This window comes from Temnothorax longispinosus, chromosome 4 (assembly GCF_030848805.1).
Source record: "Temnothorax longispinosus isolate EJ_2023e chromosome 4, Tlon_JGU_v1, whole genome shotgun sequence".
Lineage (NCBI taxonomy): Eukaryota > Metazoa > Arthropoda > Insecta > Hymenoptera > Formicidae > Temnothorax > Temnothorax longispinosus.
The window spans coordinates 16,891,476-16,913,513 of record NC_092361.1 but is presented as its reverse complement, the minus strand read 5'-3'; the positions used below and the strand labels follow the sequence as shown (position 1 = coordinate 16,913,513).

At 41.4% G+C, this 22,038-nt stretch overlaps 1 protein-coding gene across 1 annotated transcript; it reads right to left on the bottom strand.

The window, feature by feature from the left end:
• Window positions 1-16,806: 16,806 nt before the first annotated feature.
• LOC139811669 (uncharacterized) lies at window positions 16,807-21,809 on the bottom strand. Its single transcript, XM_071775991.1, has 2 exons — window positions 19,297-21,809; window positions 16,807-18,867 (listed from the first exon to the last, which is right to left on the bottom strand). Exons 1-2 carry the CDS (start codon window positions 19,494-19,496, stop codon window positions 18,582-18,584), a joined length of 486 nt encoding a protein of 161 aa, XP_071632092.1. The 5' UTR covers window positions 19,497-21,809; the 3' UTR covers window positions 16,807-18,581.
• Window positions 21,810-22,038: the final 229 nt, after the last annotated feature.

The window sequence follows — 22,038 nt, the reverse complement described above, 5'->3', positions numbered from 1 at the left end:
TCAACTTGAATTATACAATACTTTAAATGAGTAAAACACACAAAACTAATAGATAATTATTTGCTGATAGAAGTACCATTTGTCTTGATTCTATTATGACTTATTAATTACGAGAGTTAGTTAATCGTTCCTTGATAATCGTTAATTATAAGAGAATCGCGTTTTGCGTCTCATTGCCAGTACTTATCGTGATGGTGTACTACCTTATCTTGAAGAGTAATACCGTGCCTACTTATCCTCGCCGTATGGATATAACAACACAGCGGCTTTGGGTACAAAACAACTGTACGTTGCAACCAAAGGCCATTCTAACATATTTCCCTGAAATGTTACTTCAAATATTTAATACTTTATAAAATACATTTATTTAAATATTTAAAATATTCTGTTTCTTACACTTTAATTTAACATCATCAATTAAAAGATCGATAACTTTTCGGATTATGCATGATTTGACAAGTTATCATGCATAATCCGAACAATGTTCGCATAAATTTTACGCCGCTTTTACGTCATGAATGGCAAGAAGAAGCGTCTTCGAGATCAGGATCATGAACGTTCAGTGATGTGAACGTCCTGAACGTAAGATCTACGAGACGAGAAGCAGAGGAAACCGTAATAGTCGAAACCCCGGACAAAAGTCAAATGTCCGGATGCAGGACCGTATTGTCCACGACTGAACTGTCGTGAAATTCAGTTGTGCCTTTTTTGTAAATTCCTTTGACATATTTTCTTTCAATAAACGTGGCCAGGCGCGTCTCCTCGGACTCGGAGCTTCTTCGCGAGATAAACGGGAGAGAAGCAGGAAGGTGTCTTTTGATGAGGAGGGGATGAGTCGTGTACGAGATTTGTAATGGATCGGTGATCGATTGTGAGAAACCACGTGTTCGTACCTGCGCGGAAAATATTTATTTCCAGCGAAGAATGCCGCGGCCTGTCTAAGGGACTTAAGGCTACGAAAACATCCCCTAAACAAATTTGATCGGCAATTAGAATTCTCGTGATGAAAAAGAGCGTTGAGAGTAAAGAATACCTAACGCAATTTCCTTCTTGCGAAAAATCAAATATTATTTCGGATGTGATAATAACGACTGTTAAAAATCACGAATTTCAAAAAAATTAATTTTTATCTAAAGAATCATATATTTTTTTCCAAGAAAATTAATTATATTAAATTGTAATTATAATGAGTAAATAACGTCACTTCCGCAATTAATATAACAAAATTACACTTTAAACTTAACGTCTTTCGATACTGTATTATTAATTTTTATCAACGATCAGATAAGAATAATTAATATGACAGATTAAAATATTTTAACGATTTATTTTTACATAAAATTTTCAACATGACTCAAATAAATTTTTGGTTGTCTGATAAAAAATTGTGTTATCGACAATCGATCTATAGAGTCTTTCCCAGCCAATCTGTCGGAGCTGTCTGTTACTCGATGAATACCCCTACGCCGCCCAAACCGCCCCTAGGAAATGTCAGTATTCAAAGCATAACGCCCCTCTACCAGTCCCTGATCGTGCAATTTCGTCGCTAGCACTCTTACGAGACTAATGTCGATCGTATATCGTTGGGGCGTGGTGCCTGAAAGGATGTATACGTTACGGAATGATATATCGACGTCGGACGGCAATAGCACGCGGAAAATGAGCAAACCTGTGAGAATTTTGTCCGGCACTTCCGATCGTCGAGGAAAGTTTAATAGTTCTAAAAGCTGTTTGTCACATAGAAAAAGTGGAACTTTAATTTAGCTTTATAGATTTCTTCATAACTAGGTGACTTGCAAAATATTTGGACAGACTAATATTAACTGATTCAGAACAATATACAAGATACTTATGCAAGTGACAATATAAGCATACGATCATTACTATTATAATTTATATTTAATTTAATTTCTCAAAAAATGACGGAAATTTCGAAACAGAATCTTGTATATAGAAGCCAAGTGTTACATTATTAGAAAATCATACAGTACTCCGGAGTAAATTTCCGAAAAAAGTCGAAGTTAGATAAGATATCTTTTGACGTAAGAATCAACAAGACGGTGAATCTCATTGACGACGTCGGCTCGTGTCAAGCCGTTTGCGAACAACCCTGATGACTGTGATGGCGCGAGCGCTAAAACAACATTTTAAGCGGACAAACGTGCATGAAAAATGATAACAAAAGGCGTGACCGAGGCGGAACACATGTCCAAACATTAGGCACAATGTCGTCCACCGGTTTAGAATTGCATCGAAAGCCCACTGCTACCCGCTTTTACCTCTCTGCCCCTTCCCCCTTCCTTGTATTCGGCTGTGTGCCGCCAACGGCAAAATGTTTACAGTGTGTTACACGGGCATTCAAACTTCGGAAAATGTTCGGGATAAACGGCACCTAAATGCCGTGCAATGGTCAAGAAATAGCCGAGGAGAATGACCGCTGACTGGTGTCACACTCGTTGCCCAGTGAATCGAGATTTCGTTGGCGCCTGGATCCTTTACAGACGGATCTCATTCATAAAAGTCTTCTGTCACGCCACTCTTCTCTGGCATGGACATTATAAAACTGTCGCCCATTTTTGACAAGGACACGAAGGTATGACAACCCTGATGTGTCGCATCATCACTGATAATTAATATCGGTGAATAAAAAATCGAAAATTTAAAAACTGGATTATCTCATCACCGAATGTGATTCGTCACGTTATAGCGCGCGACATTGCGTACTGTGATATAACATAATATAATATAATAAGCAAATTTTTAAATATAAAATTATTCAATACAAAAATATGTTGCTTCTCTGTGAAAACCAACCTGATTTCTAACTTTCAGACACGACAAAATGTTTTAAAAATCGAATTAAACTAAATATTAAACCTTTTTCATCTTTTTTCATCCGTTGTTTCCTGTTTAAAATTCTATTCGCTAACGCGAGCGACACGTTGCAGAAGCACACCCCCGCTAAACAACATAGATTTCCATGCGGGTGTACACGCGACGGAATCCCGGGGTTCCGGCAAAAAGACGCGATCCGAAGTCCAAACAAACGTTCCCCCACGGGGGCCCTATGGTGCCCCATTGAAAATTCACCGCAGGCTACAACAACGTCGGCGCTGCTGCCCTTTCGTCGCCATAGAACGAGTCCTCCTCGCTGTCTCTCGCTTTCTTCTCAGGGATACCCCATCGTATATATCGACCCCTCTTCTATTTCGAATCCGAGGCTACACGCCGCCGCTCGCCCCGGGGTTATGAGATTTTATGAGAGCCAAAGCGGTTTACGCGCCCTGGATCTCCTCCGATCTGCTTTTCTCTTCGTATTCTAACGGCAATGGCTGTCGCACGAGTACTCGCGAGGCCTCAAGAAGTAATAACGCCGTCACATGTCAATTTAAACGCTCGTTTCAAAAAAGGGTGAGTGTAATAACAGTACTTAACAAAACAGTAAAAGTTCGAATACTTTACGAATACTTTAAAAAATTATACAGAAATTTAATACAAAAAATTATTCTTTAATAAAGTTCATAAAATAAAGATGTAAAAATGTATGTATGGAAATAATTTTATACTATTATATTCTATAATTTTTTTATCATGCTGTTATATTTTATAGGTTTTTTTCAATTTTATAAAACCTAATTTAATAAAATTTTAATTAATTAAAATAAAGTGGCATAATTTAAGAATCTCAGAAATCGAAGATGACGCACGTAACTTGCATTTTGGAGTTTCCCGAGACTCACGTCGTGCAGCGCACATTGTTCGTGGGATTTGATGATCTAGACGTGGTAATTTCCCGTCCGAAGCGCGTTCCCGGTCGCGATTGTTTGACAGGATATGAGCGAGGAAGGATGTGAAATAATTGAGTGATTCGAAAAGCGCCTTCATGGAACCGATAATAGAACATAGTCGATGGTGTCTTCTACACAACGAGAATGAAGTCAGCGATGTCTCGATAAAAGCTAAAAAAAATCACTCCTTTCTTAAGTCTTCGGCTTTAACCCTATCTGTTGTAGAAAGTCAAACACGATTGTAAGCGATATAGAGAAAACCTGTGCATTATGCGACACATTCCGATGGCAGTAACCTCGCACAAGCAACGGTGATGGAAAACGCCTGAAGAAAGCGAAAGAGAGAGAAAGAGAGAGAAGAAGAAAAATGAAGGAAAACTATTTTTCTTTCCCTCGTTACGTCTCTGCCTCTCTTTCGTTACGAAGAAGGCGGCGCGGCGCGGCGCGGCGCGGCGCGGCGCGTTCTCGGTTCTCGGTTCTCCGAGACGTGGACGCTATGTGGGTCGTTCCGTCTCATCTTGTTCCGCGAGCGTTTCGTTCCGGGCCGCCTCGCGAGCCCAACTTGCGTCAATATTTGACTCAAACACGTTAAAACAATACCCGTAGCCCCGTGGAGCGCGCGGAGAGTCGTTCCAACGTGCTTCCCGGAATTTTATCTCGCGTCGGAAAACGCCTAACGACTTCCCGCCGCACCAGAGGATTTCGGTGTCGCCGGCTGATAGGCGGGGAGCAGAAGGGGAATTCCCGGCAAGTACGAAGAGAGGTCACGTTAACTCGCCGTTGGTGCGCGCATCGTGCCTCTCGCCTTCCCGCGCCTCTTTAATTTTGCATACGTTTCTTCGTCTCCTTTTCCTCGTCCCGCGGTTGCTGGCCAAGCAGCACACGCTGCACACGTAGTCATGCGTTGTGCGAGAATAAATCAGATTGTAACGGAAACGCATATCTCTTTATGAAATTAAGATATACGTACCGTTGATAGCGTATTATAAAATTCAAGGTTTCAAACGCAGCCAACTCGACCCATATAATACAATAGAAGATCGACAAAGAGGATTCTTCTTTTTAATATCTTCGAAAAGCACCGAAATTATTTTGTGACTTTGCAGAAGAGATGAAATGCGCAGATACCTTCCTTCTATTTTCAAGTTGCAAAAGAGATATAATTACTTATGTAAATTATAAATAAAAAATAACGATATTTAATTTGGTGCCTTCCACGTAAACATCAAAAGAAAAATCATCTAATGCGCTTAGATCCGTAAAGCGGAAGTAAAGGTGGCGATAACGCTGCGAAAGGAAGAAAAGGGGATCGCGCGCGTAGAGAAAACGCAATAACACCGCGCGCTCTCTCTCTCTTTCTCCTCGTCCTTTAAAAGACTCGGAATATTGTCCTGCAGTGCAAACAGAGTCCCAGACACATTCTGCGTTCCACTTTGGAGCCGGAGGCTGCGCGACAAGACGCAACTCGCCGCGCGGCGTGTTTGCCCGCAGGCAAATGTGTTTCCTTAGGCTGTCCGAAATGTTTGGACGGGCCCGTGCACGCCCGCATAAGATGTTCAATGATTCAATGGTAGGCACCAGAGTCGACGGCGCGGATAAAAGGACTATGAAGAGAACGTCCATCTTTTCGAGCACCTGCGGAAATCTGCCGTGATTCGTCGACGCCGACGCGCGCGAGAGGCGAGCTAGTTTGATCAGTTTGATGTCCTAGACCGGTAACCAGGTCCCGTCGATCGATCGTCCTAAAAAAGTTGTCAATCGATATCGGCGGCGACCGAGAACGGCAGATCTCTTACCAACAATACTGGAGCATTAAAAAATCATTTCTGCATTGATATTGATTACGTCACGCAATTAATGTTGATGTCTTCATTTCGACACAGATACGCGTACCTAATACTTAGAAACGTAATGTCCGCAATATGATTTGAAGGTATTAAAGAAAGTAAAGGTATGACTCGATATCAAGTTGGATATGAATACAAAAAGAACGCGATTCTTTACGACATCTCGTATTATCCACGAACTATGTTCTACGTAATACGTCTGTGTTCTCCATTTGCATTCAACCTAATCGTCGTAGCGCAATACCGTTAAATTTCACATTTGCGCTATTCGTTTTCCTCACGATTACATTATACGCCGACATCCGATGTCATGACAGCGAGCCGTCATGATATCGCGGCACGATATCTGGACGCTAATGGCGCTCCACGTCCACGTGCCGATCTCGCGGGATCTCGAGGTGGCGTCATATGCCGCTGCCATCTTACACGTCGTCACGTCGGCAGGTATACGGGTATCCGTCCCATTTGCAACTAGTCGCATTATTGTTAGCCCGAGGTATCTCTGCCATACCGCGCGGTACACACGCCTGTGTACACACATATCTCCGGTTCAGGCAGGTAGGTAGATAGGTACGAGGCCCCCGCCTCGTCCTGAGACCGGGTGGGTTTGTGCGCTCGTACACGTACGTGCGGACACACATACGCATACATAAACCTCGCCAGAACGTGACGGTGCGCAAGAGTTAGGCGTGTATATGTCTTGTCTGAGTATGTGTGTGTGTGGGTACGTATATGCATGCGCGTGGGAGAGCGGGTGTACCCGGGGGTGGCGTAATATAGAGAGCGGCTAAAGGCGGACGTAATTTCCTGCCCGCCTGACAACGCTGCAGACATGTTTGCGCAACTAACACACGCAACCTACTTAGAGCCTACATGTGTCCCTACGACAATGCGCCAACACACGCCTAATCTATTCCCGGCAGGTACGCGAGACGGCGAGTGTGCTGCATCTCTGCGCACGTGTGCGTGTGTGTACGCGCGCGCGCGCGAGCTCGCTCACGGCCTGCAACGTCTACACTGAGGGCCCGAGGGGCTTTGATCGGAGTGCTGAGGAGGAATATCCAACGGCGCGGGGGGTGGGAGGGTGAGAGATGGGAGGTGGGTGCCGGCGCGTTGGATGTAAGTTTGCGAGGAAGTAGTTGCACAGTATTAACTCGGTCGACGCTTCTCCATCGGCTGTAACATTATAAGTGGATGGTGCATTAACTCGAAATTAGATCCCTGTAATTCGTACTCTTGTATTCTTCGATGCATCTTTTCGGATGTAAAAAAATTTGGTCGTCTTTCAAATTTAATCTAAATAAACTGCACACACATGAGTAACAAATCCTAAATGATCCTTTTCTATTTATCTCTTGATACGTTCTTCCTAGAAATTCAAGAGCTTTTGATTGCAATCATAAGATCGTACATGTAAATAAGCGTATACCAAGAGTCTCAGGGTGTTCTCCATCATGTGACTTTAGCATCTCGTAGCTTTGAACCCTCATCACGTATTTGTGTCAATTGCTCTTCGTATTACAAGGATTTCTGCAGTATTACCAGCATCTTCAGTTGAGCATAACTGATGTATGCAGCAGGCCTTCTCTGGCGGCGCACTGCTTGCAAAAACGACATCCCGGGGTGTAAGCTGTTAAAAGTTGAATCGCACGTTGGCAAAGGAGCACGGGGCTCTTGTCCAAATACTGACTCACTACGACAACAGTGGATCTACCATCTTCATCTACGTCATAGCGGCGAGCAGGGGGTCGAAAGCTCAGCTGATTGCCTGGTATCACCCGTGGGGAAGAAACAGTCGGTTGTTTAGTGTCACGTGCGGAACGAAGCGATGCATCGACCGAACACGCACGAAGAAATAAGTGCGTTTTTATTTACTTTTCAAATAATAAAAAGATGCTACCATGTAACTTAAATACCATGATAATGTATAACAACATATAATGATTTAGTTATAAATATAAATATTTTCCACTCATCAAAAATTAATATTCTCAAGAAAAGAATTGCATTAAATGTTTTCGCGTAGTTCAAAGTGCTTAAATTCTCTGAAGATATTACAGAACTCGATGTGTCACATCGAGTGGCGTGTCAGTTGAATCGTCGAAGCAAAGGGGCATGCAGGAGCTTAAATCGTTAGGGCGCGTGTTAGGGTGAGAATTAAGTGTGTCGGCTTACAATAATATGGGCTAATGCTATGCAAAACAGAGCCGGTTACTTTTCATCCGAAACGAGCTATCAACGAATCTTTCAATAAAAAAAGAAAAAACGTTGGCAAATAATTCAATGGATAGTACATTTTTCTCATCAAAAGTAATAAATTCCATTATAACCCATAGAAGTATTTGTAACGCTATATTTATTCTTTCAAAGTGTAATATCTTCCCCTATAAAGTATTCCCGAAATATTAAGGGCAATTCTAGGATATCTCATTCAGTTTACTCGAGCGCACAGAGGATACGCGCTATTGTTCGCTCTTTTAATGTTCCGGGATATTCCTCGGAGGATATCTGTACGGCACCCAGAGGATGTCCTTAGGCTATTTGAAATGCCAGTGGCGTAACTGGGGCGCGGTTAGTACGTCTCTACTCGTAAATGTCAATTCAACACAAACGTGTCGCGTAATATCAATTTGTTGCCGTTATACGCAAACGTCCTTTAACGTCAGGCGATTCGTAATTAGTTGTTATATGATTTTCGCCGCGTTTGATAAATATGCATTATTTACATTCCTCATCGTACTTCAATTTATTCTCCCGTAACGATTAAGCGAACGGAAAATTGCACAATTACATTCCCGCACAATCCCGCACGCAAGTTTATCGTATTCCGCGATTTTGCAAAATCGATTGCGAAATTTGTAATTGCGTGAATTTTTCAATGAAATTTCCCGGCGTATTCTGTCGCCACATGCACGCACAGACGCACGCAATCAGACTGAAACATCGCGATAATTAGCTTCCGTAAGCTTCGAATCTGAAACTTTAAATCTAACCTGGCCGCTCGGTCAACCGTTGTTCAATACTATCGCACCACCATTATCTTTTTCCTAGTCAAATGTAAATGCAGGCAATATCGCAATGTTGGCGCCAATGGTCCGCGCTCGAGTGACTGGTGCTGATTGATGTTGCGATGTTTGGCCAGAGGGTTGTTTCTGCGCACCCCACCCCCGACGGACCCAATAAGCACCTCACGCACACGCGCGCGCGTGCACACGCGTGCCCGTCCACCTACGCCTGGCCTCCCCGAAGGAGGTGGTGCCATTGTTTACACGAGCTGCAGCCCGTCTGTCGCGAAACCTCTTCCGCCATATCCCTTAGGAGAAGGTGGGAAGGGGTCCTGGCTTTAAACCATCCCCATACAACAGCCGCCACACGACTGACGACATCAATTTGTTGGATTTGAATCATGGGAATTGATCGCCGATAATAATTGTCAAGATTATGTGTGAACGTTCTTCGCGAAGAACTAGACCGTTTTATATCAATTATTGTTACGATATCAATAAACATGTCTGTACGTCTATCTATTCTTCTTCGATCCTCTGTTAATAATGAAATTGTTAAAAACAAACTCTCGAATTAATTATAGTTGATGGTCGATGTTAACAAAAAAATATATTCCTTCTTTATCTTTTAATATGTCTCATATTATATGTATATAAAATCTAAATATTTTCTCGCGACGCTAACTAATTGTAAGTGATTTTCTTTAACAAGATCGTATGACGAAAAACGATTATTTATCGAACAAAACTCTGTCTCTCTCTTTCTCTCTTTCCCCTCTTCTCCCCCCTTCTCTGCCAATAGCCCGTTTCATCGCATGGTTATCGAAGCAAAAAAAAGTAGCGATGAAAAAAGCGGAGATACAAATCCCGGTGGATGAGCATGGAGATCGTTGGAGTGCGGAAACAGCACCGATTGGATAAACAAAACTGTTTATTGGTAAACGCAATAATTGTCTCATATTTTCTATCGGCCATTTCACGGATGATTTGGTGTCTAATATTCGTTGCGAGTACAACTTCAACCAAGTGCTCAATGTTAAAAATGCAATGCTTCCTAACGAAATCTTTAAAAGGGATCTCTTTATGATAGTTCTATTTAAGAAGAATAAAATGTACCATCTCGAAAAAAATGTTGGTTGTATGTTTTTCGGACAGTTACTGTTTTACATTTTAGCAGTGATTTTACGATAACTAGGTTCAGTTAATTATATCATTATCTTAATAAAAATTCTTCTTAAAACATGTTTGTGATAATTTTATAGAAATAAATATCTTCATATCTAACATAAATAAAATCACACTGTATATCTTTTAATCTTCAGCAATCCGCAAATAAGATGCCAATAACTAAATATAATGAACGGCAGAGGTGTCATTGTTTCATTGGCGTGCCCCCGACGATTTTATTTCGCGACTGCAATAACGATAATGAAATTCGCGCAACTGGCTGTATGACGCCGAATTAAAATCGAGTTAAAATCACTCGCGCGTATGAACGTGGCGCCCGTTAAAACTCGTCCAACGAATGGCGATATATCGCCAGACGAATATATCGTCCGGTCCTGGTTTGACCCCGAGCCCCCGTCCGCCGCCCCCGCTTCCTCAACCTCTGTCACCCGATCCGCACCCCGTCGCCGCGCTCGCGGCCCGAAAGTGCATTAATTATACGAATGTGGACGTGCGCGCGGTACGGGAATATTTTAATCTACTTAAAAAGCCATCCGTTTGAAAGTAATTATCGCGATGAAATTAAAATGTCAACGGGGGCGGCAAGCTCGCTCGTGTTTGTGCTCCGCGATCGCCGCGCGCGTCCTGTTTACCTGCAAATCTAACTAATCTAAATGGTAATGTGCGACGGAATTACGATACGCGGCCGTAGCCACTCCCCGGATCCCTTTCAGTCCACCGATTCACTCGCCACCTCTTCGCTCCCCTCTTTCCTCATCGTCGACGCGTTAACAAACGTTTTCCGCTCGTAAAAATGTCCACCGGTTAGCTTTCGGTGTACGTGTGATGAGTTTTAAATTCATAATGAGCTCGGTTATTTGAAGTTAGATTTACAGCGAGTGTGAAATACGATGAGGAATGAGAGATGATAATGTTCTCAGGGTGTGAGAACTCATCAACACTTAGGTATAATTGTGTTACCGCCAATGATATATAAATCCTAATATTACGGTAACTTTACCAATTATCTATATATATCGAATTGATTTTGGTTTCATGACTTTTATCTAGTTTCCTCGGCGTTTCACGACGATGACGCAAATGGCAAGGAAACGGATTCGCGCAAATGGCGTCGTACGTGAGACCTCGAGTCTTTCCTCCAAAGGGGAATGCAGCACGCATCGGGCACCGCGGCCAATTTCAATATTTGCAGAAACTCTGGCGACGAAAGTTTCACACGATTCGCAGGTAAAAGCAGAAACGTCCGCGTTGGTTTAACAATTCTTTTAGCGTTGAACGAGGATAGGCCCCGCGCCTAGCAAGTGACAAGCAATGCTTAACATTCGATCATCTTGTTGGCGTAATGTTTTATTTGCAAGGCCAATATGCAGATGGCAAGAAACCAAAACCTTATTTCTAATCACGAACATATAGAATAATTTCTTATTAAGAAAGGTCTATCAATTCCTCAAAATTATTTCTTGCACAAAAAACAGAGAAGATACTTCTTATTTACATTTATGTGTTTAATCTTTTTCTTGATTACGGTTTTTGTTGAAGCTCCAAAATTATTAACATCATAATCTATGTTCCATATATAATATATACATATATTTATCAAGATCATTGTATTTCTTTTCATATTCTTTTCATCAGATTATTTGACTTTTAAAAATTAAAAATTGTAATGTCCTGCATTTTAATAACAGGAGAGATTCAACGATTAACGGACTTATTAGTGTATACAAGTACTTATCTTACCTAAATTTGTCGGCATCGCGCGCGCGCGCGTGCATAGGGTCGTTGGACAATCTTCGCGAGGCGGCAAGACGATGCTGGGAGCGTATGCCGGCGAATGGCCAAAAGCGGCCTCCACGGGGGTGGAGCTGCAGGTCCAGCAATCGACCGCGTGAAATCGACCACCTCGCACTACTCCTCCACCCGTTCACCCCCGCCGCTCTCTCTTCCTCCGCATACCACCGTCCTGCGAGATTCCCTCCCTCCCTTCCTCCTTTTCTCCCTTCCTCCCTCCCTCTTTCTCTCTATCTTCCTCTCTCTCCGCCGCTACCCCCAATTCCACTATCCGCCCTCGTGCTCGTTGTATTATCGTACGGCCGCACAGGCTAGCCCCTACATCGTCAACATGTCCGGAACAAGCAAGCGCGCTCGCGCACACCCTCACAAGCGTACACCCCCACGTATGCGTGGATACAGGCGCGCATGGATATCGGCGTGTGCTTCGGGGTACGCGAGAGCACTATCGCCCCGGCAATGTACCGCGTCGGTGTGTGACGTGATTAAACCGCCCGTTTCCAACCCCCCCTTTCCTCCCTCCCTACCTCCGCTCGCAGGGAGCAACCACCCTCGCCCACCCTCGCCGCATCAACCGTCCCGCGTTTCCCTCTCTGTCCTCCTCTCGCCCCCAAAACCTCCTCCTGTCCTCCCCGGCGGCGCTCGCTTGCCGCGGCTCGCCAACAACTGCCGGCGGCCAACATGGCCGCCGCTAATTAGCGCCTAATTATTATTTATTGCATCGGACGCGACCCGCGCTCGATGCCCGCACCGCCAACCGTCGCGACACACCACGTAATATGACCGGCACTACTCTCCGCCTGGTTGCCCGCGGGCGAAAAGCCAATCGAGGCCAGGGTACGATTCGGCACACGCCCGGAATCAATCTGGGTTGTCGCCGTTGAACGAGCGGACAATTTCGCAGCTCATAGTCGCTATATGATGTTTAGACGGAGAACCGATTGGGATAAATCCGCCCAATCATATAATAACTTATTTATACTTCTGGCTTATCCATCTTCCACGCACTTTCTTCTGACTCGAGTAAAAAAATACCATTGTACGATCGAAGTAACAAGGAGACCATTCTTTTCGGTATATATTAAGTAGTTGTAACACTTTTGACAGTTGTTTGAAATTTCTTTAAATTTTACATCTCGACATCTCACACCTGCCCAAGGTCATTGCACTTCAAGCCTAGTTTTAAGATAAGACGAAGGAATGACTGAAGAGTTAAAGGAAGATAATGCAGAATGAATGAATAAAGTTTGAAGAACGGTATATTAAAGGCGCAGGTTCTTCATGAGGATTATGTTATGGCCGTTAGTTTTTGTACTCTCCTCTTCGTGGTAACCAAGACCGAGCAATTTTTGAAGGTCGCGGCGCGTCAAGCGGTTCCCAATTCCACAGGCAGCTTGTGAACAGGCGATGAGGAGGAGGTGGAGGAGGGAAGAAGAGGGGGTGGTAGAAGGGGGTAAACGGGAGGTGAGTTGCGGCCGGATCGGTTGAGTTAAGTCGGGTTAGGTCGAGTCGAGCAGGGGTACCAACAGGGCGGTCGCAAATATTGGTATTTGGCAAAGACTATCCTTGATCCGTGTCGCTCTTTCTCTTTCTCTACACCTCCTTGTCATCTCGCTCTTCTGAGCGCGCGTACATTCTCTTTCTCTCACACTCCAACATTGGATACTTTACCATCTTCCACCGTGCACACCGCGTATCATTCTCGCTGATATAACTGAGAATGAGACGCCGACCAAATACCATCATTCCACGACCTTGCCCTACGCGTTCCATAGAATCACGCACAGTTACGAAAACATCCCTTCGGATGATTAGCTACCTTTCAAATGGAAAGCTAGAGATTTGTATTGATATTAAATTAACGACAACCTAATTAATTCCGACGTTGAAAAATAGGAAATGGAAATGTACTGAATGCAGAAGAGACAAATTAGAAGTTCATCCCCCAAAGATATTTAAAAAACTTGGATATCTACTTAAAAGAATAATACAGATAAAACACTGTTATTTACATTTATTACCGTTCTTAGAAAATTCTAAAATAAAACTTGGAAATTAAACTTTGCTTTCCATTTGATATTATTTAAAACGCACACACGTAATAACGTGATTATATGTAATACCTAATTACGTAGTTATCATTGGATGCTACATAACGCTCGCCACCGTTTATAACCGGCTGAATACATGATTTATTGAAGCGGTTAATATTGCTAACACGTAGGTAATATCCCAGAAATATATGTTCCACTCACCACCAATTGGTGTTATCCCACATCCTAATGTAAGTAAAGGCGTTACTGTTTATTCAGGCCCGCGTTATCGCCTTCTCAGCACTGAGAAATCTTCTAGATAACCTTCTTCAGTCTTGGTTTCGGTTACAGCAACGCACATTGCGGTGTCTTTCTTCTATTCAACTTACTTCATTCAAGTCGACGTTTAACAATACCTGTAACAATTTTAAACAATTGTTATCTTAAAAAAACAATTTATTAAACCTATCTGATGTTTAACGACAAAAAATGTCATTAAATATTTAAATATTGTTTGTGCTATTTAAAAATTGCAAATAATTTTACTAAGCAACGTACTTATATTCTTTTCATCGTATTTCTCATAAACAGCAAAAACAAATAAGAAACGTTGTTCTTTTAGACAACGTTTAGATAAAAATTTCAATTCTAACCCTATAAGCGCGTAATATTATTTGATATTAATTTGGTATATCCTTAGAATATTAAATAAATAATTTAATATTCATATAATATTCTAGGAATATTATGCGCTTATAGGGAATGAACAATTAACGAGAATCGATTAGAAATATATTAACAGAATATAAGAATAGAAAAAGGTAGGTGAAGGTAAAGAAATAAATTCCAGGAAAACTTTTCGCGTCACAATTCTACGAGAAATCATTGTGAAAGTTCTTTAAGGGAAGGTAGAAGAGAAACGGGAAGTTCGATAGGGTCAAAGACAGAAATGCAGAGAAAGTAATACACGGTGCAGAACAAATACGCGACTACCTAACCTTGGGTAAGATAACAGGAAGATAATCGCGTCCAGATGTGAGGCACGGTTATAAGAGAAACAAGGTTGTTACCGAATTCACGTTTGACTGTTGGACAAACATTAAAAGATATAGCAGCTCGGTTACGACCATTTTATTCAAAAAATATCCTCAGATAATTTATTATCTGTTCTTGATATACTCCTCGGTTACATTATATCTTTCCCACGACTATAAAAGTAATTTTCTGAAAACGTCCCACATAATCGTTGAAATAAATTTTTATTTATTAAATCTATTTTTCGTGCTAACATAATTATCAATTATATCTGCCATAAATATGATTTCATTTCTCTGTCCTCCCGTAACACGATGAATTAGTTATTAGCATGGGCTCAATGATCATTCATTGAGCAACCGGTTATTCATCGGTGTGTATCAGCCGTCAGAATGCGTAACGCGCATCAAAGCTCTTAACTCCGCGGACAGCGATTCGCACATTCTGATTCCGATTTCAGGCTGGCGCTTCGATATTTACCTGTCGTTGATGCTAACGATGCCGATGGGTTTGCGCGGGTTTGCATAGACCCGCGTGGCGTTTATTCACGTTAACGAGGCCCGATTAAAAGCCGTGAGATGACTCACGGGACGTGACGCGCGCGCGCGCGTGCATGTAGGTCCCGAAACAAGGGCGGTAATATATCTCGCGATATATATCACGTGTTGACGCCAATAGGATGAACCGACCCCGCATAACAATGGGCCTCCTAATTGGTACGACGTTCGAGACGACGTGGGCCTGTTCTTTGTTGCGCGACCCTTAACGTTCGTCCGGCCTTCGACTGACCCACTGCGACACGTATACGGGAACTTTAGCACGGCAATCAGTCTTTACGATCGACAACCTCTTGTCCGTTGTTTCGTTAAACTCCGGACAAATGGGCGTTAACACGATACGGTAGAAGAATTTCGGGAGGTTTTACGGTAATTTTGTGTGCAATACGCCGTCTAAATTTTAAATTAGTACTACTTAAACCTTCTCTTATTTTATGTAATTGGTTTCTTTACGTGTTATATTAGCTACAAGTTTTAATTTAACACTTTCATACATTAATTTATTATACAATATTATATGTATACTTTAAATCATCAATAAAACTTCTTTCTCTTCAACTGAACTTTATATCCCTAGCTCTTTTCTTACTATTTCCTGTCACTACAATTACTTCATTTCAATATTGAACGTGATAAAATAAAAAGCAGCTGAAAATAACAGGCCTTCGCGACGACCGCTCGTCATCGTGTACGCCGGAAGTGGATACTGTTTCGTGACACGTGTCGGGAGTCGACCCACGCGAGTGCCGCAATGAAGAACAGTCGCGAGCATCTCGATAAGAATCGAGAACACCTGCGGCACGCGCCCGGACACACGAAATGCACCGCGATGCATCATCTATGCGTGCACCACTCCTTCGAGCTACGACGACGACGGAAAAGCAGCGGGCGCCGAAGGAGGGCAACGGCGATTATTCCTACGCACGCGGGAGGTCTCGCATGACACGGGCCTGCCTCTCAAAAGAACGGCGGAAAGTGAGCTAAATGACGACTGATTGGTGGACAATACATACCGATGTAAAGACCGCATTCCATCGGTTTCGAGTTCGGTCCCCTTCTCCCTTCCCGCTTGCCCCTTGCCCCTTGCCCCTTCCCCCATTCACGATGCACTTGTTCATTGAAATATTTATAACAGGCCGACGCGCGACGGTGAGAGAAATAATGGAAAGCAGACGCGACGCGAGCTATCGACGTTCTTTGTGCCTAACTGTGTAGACACCTTTCCTCACGTTGATCGCGAGATTATTAGATACGAGGTTGTTAACCTCAGGCCTCTCATTGCCGCGTCGAATTTTGTTTATTCATCCCATGTTTCTATTATTGAATTTTATTTATCTATTTGTATCTAGCATGTAACAACGTTAAGAATTTATAGACAGCTCCCGAACAATTCAAGCTTCACAGTATTATGAAAATTTGCCTGATTTCAGAATCAAATCTGCAATGTGTTGGTCACTTAATTTAATAATTAAAAATTAAATATGGCAAATAATTAATCATTATAAATTAATCATTACAAGCGAATTCTTTATATTAATTTTTTCGCTACAATTAAAGGCGGATCAAATGTGTTTAACGATATTCCTCTCAAGCGAAAGGAGTTAATAACTTGCGCCGAATTCCAATTTAATTCTCGGAGAGTCTCATAATCCTCCATAAAAGATTACGGAATTAATCCTGGGAAAAATCAGAATCACACGTAAGGCCAGCCGACGGAATGGATCGGAAAACCGTTTCCTTTCTGTCGATACCCTCGGTGCCGAGCGACGCACGTCGGACCGTGTGATTATCCAGTTGCTAATTGATTAGTTAGGACAGCCGTCGAACATATGTTGGTCATCTTTACGATTCTACGATCGCTCGCGTCGCCACCCTTAATCCGATAGGGGTCCGAACAGAAGAGGCCCGAGTGGCCCGCGCGCCTACCGTTGTAGGTATATTACGCAACGTGTAATTTGCGGACAAAAGAGCACGTTGCTGCCGATGCTTACGATATACCCGCTCATTGTTGCGCCACAACAATGCGGCGGCTCTTTACGAGGTAGAACCCGGTATACGCTAGGTGAAATATTCATCGCCATCGGGGGTTGCTATTCTATGAGCCGACGGCATTAGGCGAACGCGAGAAATTATAGTAGCTGATTACTTACTGACAAGTTGGACACCATAAACGCGCAAGCTGCATTCACGGAACGCGCTACACAAACAGAAATCGAAGCGTGAACTAGTTACATTGAAAATAATTAATACGAAACTATGCTTTCCGGAATAATTAAAAACGTTGCTAATACAGAAAATGACACTTATGTCAATTACAACTATGAGATCTGCAAGACTATAATTATGTGGCAACTATATCAAACTGTAAGCGAAAATAACAATTAACAAAAGTAAATTTTTATCCAGGATATATATTACAAGGAGAAATCGATGACCGGATATTAGCGGAAAACCTCCTCGTATACCTTCCACGAACGATCAATGTTACAATTAACGGGAAATCATCTATCTCGATACTTTCGAGATCGACAAATCTGTTCCCATGAAATTAATCTTCCGCTGGCCGAGATCGCGATCCTGTTAAGCGAGACTGCTTCAAACGATGCGACTAATCCAAGATCCCGGATTCTTATAATCTCATGGGATGATCCGGGGAGGAACTGCACCCGCGTACCGCGAAGGATCTTCCAAGGCTATATGGTGGACGATTTGTCCGTCGATTAGCCACGGCCGGTGCATCGAACCGGCTTTAAAAGACGTAGACTGGCCAAAGCACCTCGGCAAGATTCTCAGGGTTGTTCACACCGACGTCTTCGATCTGGTCACTTTCGCAACGCATTACTGGGATTCGCCAAAGAATACAAAGTCGGCATGACTAATTACATGGAACTAAAAGCTACATATTTCGTAATGCAGGTGTTATCGTGTCGCATAATTATATCTTCATGTCTCAACCGCACATTTTTCATTTTCGTTTTCATTCTTCTTTTTATATTTTTAAGCGTCAATATAAAAAAAATTCCTAACTAACAGCAAAAAAACTAATATAATAACAGTCTTTTTTAACAAAAGGCTACTAAAATATAGAAAGAAGGAGAATATATTTATACAAAGACAAATCACTTCTCGTAATTTACGATGCACATAAACGTATTTATAAGTACATAATGTAAAAAATGAAAATAGCGTATAAAACATTATTATACGATATATATGTGTAACGCGATTATACCGGTATATTTTGTATATGTTTCATTTTATGATCGCTGGATTCGTGTACTTGAACGAATATTGAGTCATTTGATAAGAATTATAAATGGAGAGATCGTGTTCTGATTTAGGAATGTTTAACCTTCGGTATAGGCTCCTCGATGAGGAGTCGCCTTTTCGGAGACCACGAAGGCGGTCTGGGCAATTTAGGTCGCGGTACCGGGCTCGATTGTTTGCGATCTCTACCTCTATCGCGATTCGGAGATCGTCTTCGTTGCTGTCGTCGTCCTTTAGTTGCATTCGATCTGCCCGTTGCCTTTTTCTTGCTGCTCCTTTTCCTCTTCTTTGTCCTCGTATTCGTTCTGACGATATTGCGTCTTGAGTTTGTAGTTTGATGAAAGTCGGGATCAAACCTACCGAAGTAATGTGTATATATATGTATATACACATATACGTGGAGAGAGAATGTAATTCGCTGGAATCCTTGGGATTATAAACTTCCGCATAGGTATTGAAATATCCGTTGCAACTATTTATAATTTACGCAATAAGATATTTAGTAACAATTTACAATAAAATTTTATGCATTACCTATTTCTCTGAAAATACGATTTCAAATTATTTTTAAGTTATAATGATACAACATTTTTTTATAATATTGTTTTTATCAGAATTTTTATTTTATCAAAATAAAAACAAATACTAAAGATTTATCGAGAAGGAAGTTATTGGAAGAGAGCTGCAGTTGCTTTCGCAGAGACACAGTTATATAAGTTTCGCTCGGAGATTTTTCCCAAGAATCTTAAGTTATTTGCTAAAAGAGCTTTTCAAGGAAGAGGCACCTGAATTTGTTTCTCTTCTTAGCGAGTATACCGAAGTCCAGACCGCGGCGCAAAGCGACGGCGACGTCTCTTCGAAGAGTTTTACCGACCGCGATGTCATATTTGTCGCTGATGTGCGTCAGTATTTCCTTCTTGGAAAAGCCATCGGGTGGTTGCTCGGTACGAAGCAGGTCGTAAACGAGGGCGGATCGACGCACCATGCTTGTTCAAATGTGACTTATTACGAAAATATTTGTTACAATCGGACCTAACCAGCCATTTCATAATTGCCAATCATGAAGAATGCCAAAGCTCGCTGAAGTTTGATGCATCTCTCACGAATGACAAGCTTCGCGTATACGCTGACGCACATAGACATGCTTGAAGAGCACAATTATATAAAATTAAAATTATAAACGACACTTAATTTTCTAAGAAAATATTTCACTCTTCACTATTCCCAGTTGATCTTTTATTATATTTTACACCGAATTAAAGAATATTAAGCCGTCATGCACATATCATTGGCGGTGTTGATTATTATTTTTATTTCTGTCGTGTATGTATTACGCACGTAATAACAAAAAGATGAGAGCGTATACCGATTTGCATACTGTGCTGTTCAAGCTTTATGTGTAACTAGAATATAGTACAAAGCGCGGCGCTTCGCTATTTTACTATTTCAAAATGTTTTGTTATAAAAAAATAAGACATTTTAGTTCAAAATGAAAGACAGAATCATATTGTATTTTATGTCATATTAATATTATATTAAATTATATTATATAGGAATCATATTATATCAGCACAGAACAGTCGCGTTTTTGGACAAACCCTTAGTCTTCAACTAAGTTTTAAATTTTAAAAAGTAGAAAAAAAATAATTATATTATATATTGAAAATAATATATATATATATAAAAGTAAATTTTCGAACAAAAACCCTAAACTTGGATAAAATTTACCGAAATAAAATTTTACTGTTTTCCTTGTTCAGAACACTTAGATGACAAAGCAACTAAGTCATGCATGCCTTCCAATAAAAAGACTAATAAACTAATTTTAGGCCTAATGTAGTGCTGATAACTTCTCATATTTTAAGAGTGATAACATTTGGTCTGGGTTTGGTCTAAGTTTTACTCATGTTTAGGGTTCCAGGGTTAATATTATACTGTTACTAATACACTATTAATCCCTCGATACACATAACTGTCAAAATATGCGACGACAGCCGCTCACGAAGTAAATGTAACGAGAGAACCAATCGGCATCGTGGAAAAGCGACAACAATAAACTTTGATATATGCGAGTGTGATATATGTATCGACTTTGCTCGATATGCCCCTTCGTCCGAGCGCTCATCCCTAACAGACACACGCACGTTTTACATAAAAAAATATATATATAATATATACATACATACAAATATATATATACATATACATACACATACACGTATATATATTATACATACTCATATATATGTATATACATATGTATGTACATGTACTCCAGAGCTCTGTTCCGATACTCGGAGCAGCCCGCTGTTTGCTGAGAGGGATGCAGAGAGTTTAGGAGTTCGGGTTTGGATGGCTAGGCGACTTCGGGGGATGGGTCTGGCAAAGGGGGCTAAAGCTTAAGTCGGAGTGGGAAAGAAGAGGCACGAGGAGAGAGAGGGATGAAAACGAAGAGAAGTCCTGGTGTCTAGAAAGAGGGAATCCGCCTGGATGGTCGGCGATTCTGATTTCCGTCGGGAGTTTCGCTCTACCGGAGTAACCGAAGTGAAGCCGCCTTTAATCATTCGATTGCCAATGCTCCGGATCCTTCTTTCTGCCACGGTGGCGATGCCGATATCTAGGATGTCGATATCTAACTGTTTGCTTATCATTTTGACGATTGGACGTCTCGAAAAACAAACGGTGGATTAATTCGAGGTGTTTTGTCGTGAAAGCAGAAATCTCCCGTTATCAATGAGCAGTTATTGTGTGTGTGCCCGGTGATTTCTACATAATGTCGAATATACTTCGAGTTTATCGAGTTAAAATACAGATTTTAAAAGAAAACTGAATAACGACTTTTTTCCTGAGTGTGCTTTTACAAAACAAATTGTTGATATATATAATTTTGTAATAATATAAATTATAAATCTTCTTATATGCGACTAAGGCAAACTGGATATGAGAAGTATACTCCTAATTGCAAATAATTATAATAAGGAATAAAAACGTTCTACGCAAAGCGATGTGCCAAAGATCACTGTTTGCAATTTTGTTCTTTCGTTCTACCGACTGAATGTTACATAGCGGCATTAAGAGCAAAAGAAAACGATGACCTTATTGTATTAGCAGAGCTAGTAAAATATATTTGCGCAGATTGTTAAATATTAGGTCTAAATTACTACTTTCCGTCCCGTTGAGTAGCCCGTGAAGTTTTCTGCACGGAACTGGAAGATCGAGGATTTCTCTCAATTTTTCTGAGAAGTTCTTTCCAAGAAAATTGGTGCGGAAACATCGACTTCTTTAAAAGGGTACTATAACTACACTCTATTTTCATAATTACGAACGTTGGCAGTGTCAAGCGAAGTAACTTGAATTTTTTAAAGCGTCTAGAAAATGCTTTAGAGAATATAAAAATGCTATAAAATATATAATTAAAATTTAATTTTTATTTACACATCTACACATGCATGCCATTTTTCGCAATTTCCAATCTATCTATTTTAAGAACTGCCGTCTAAAAATGTAATTATTACTTGTATAGTATC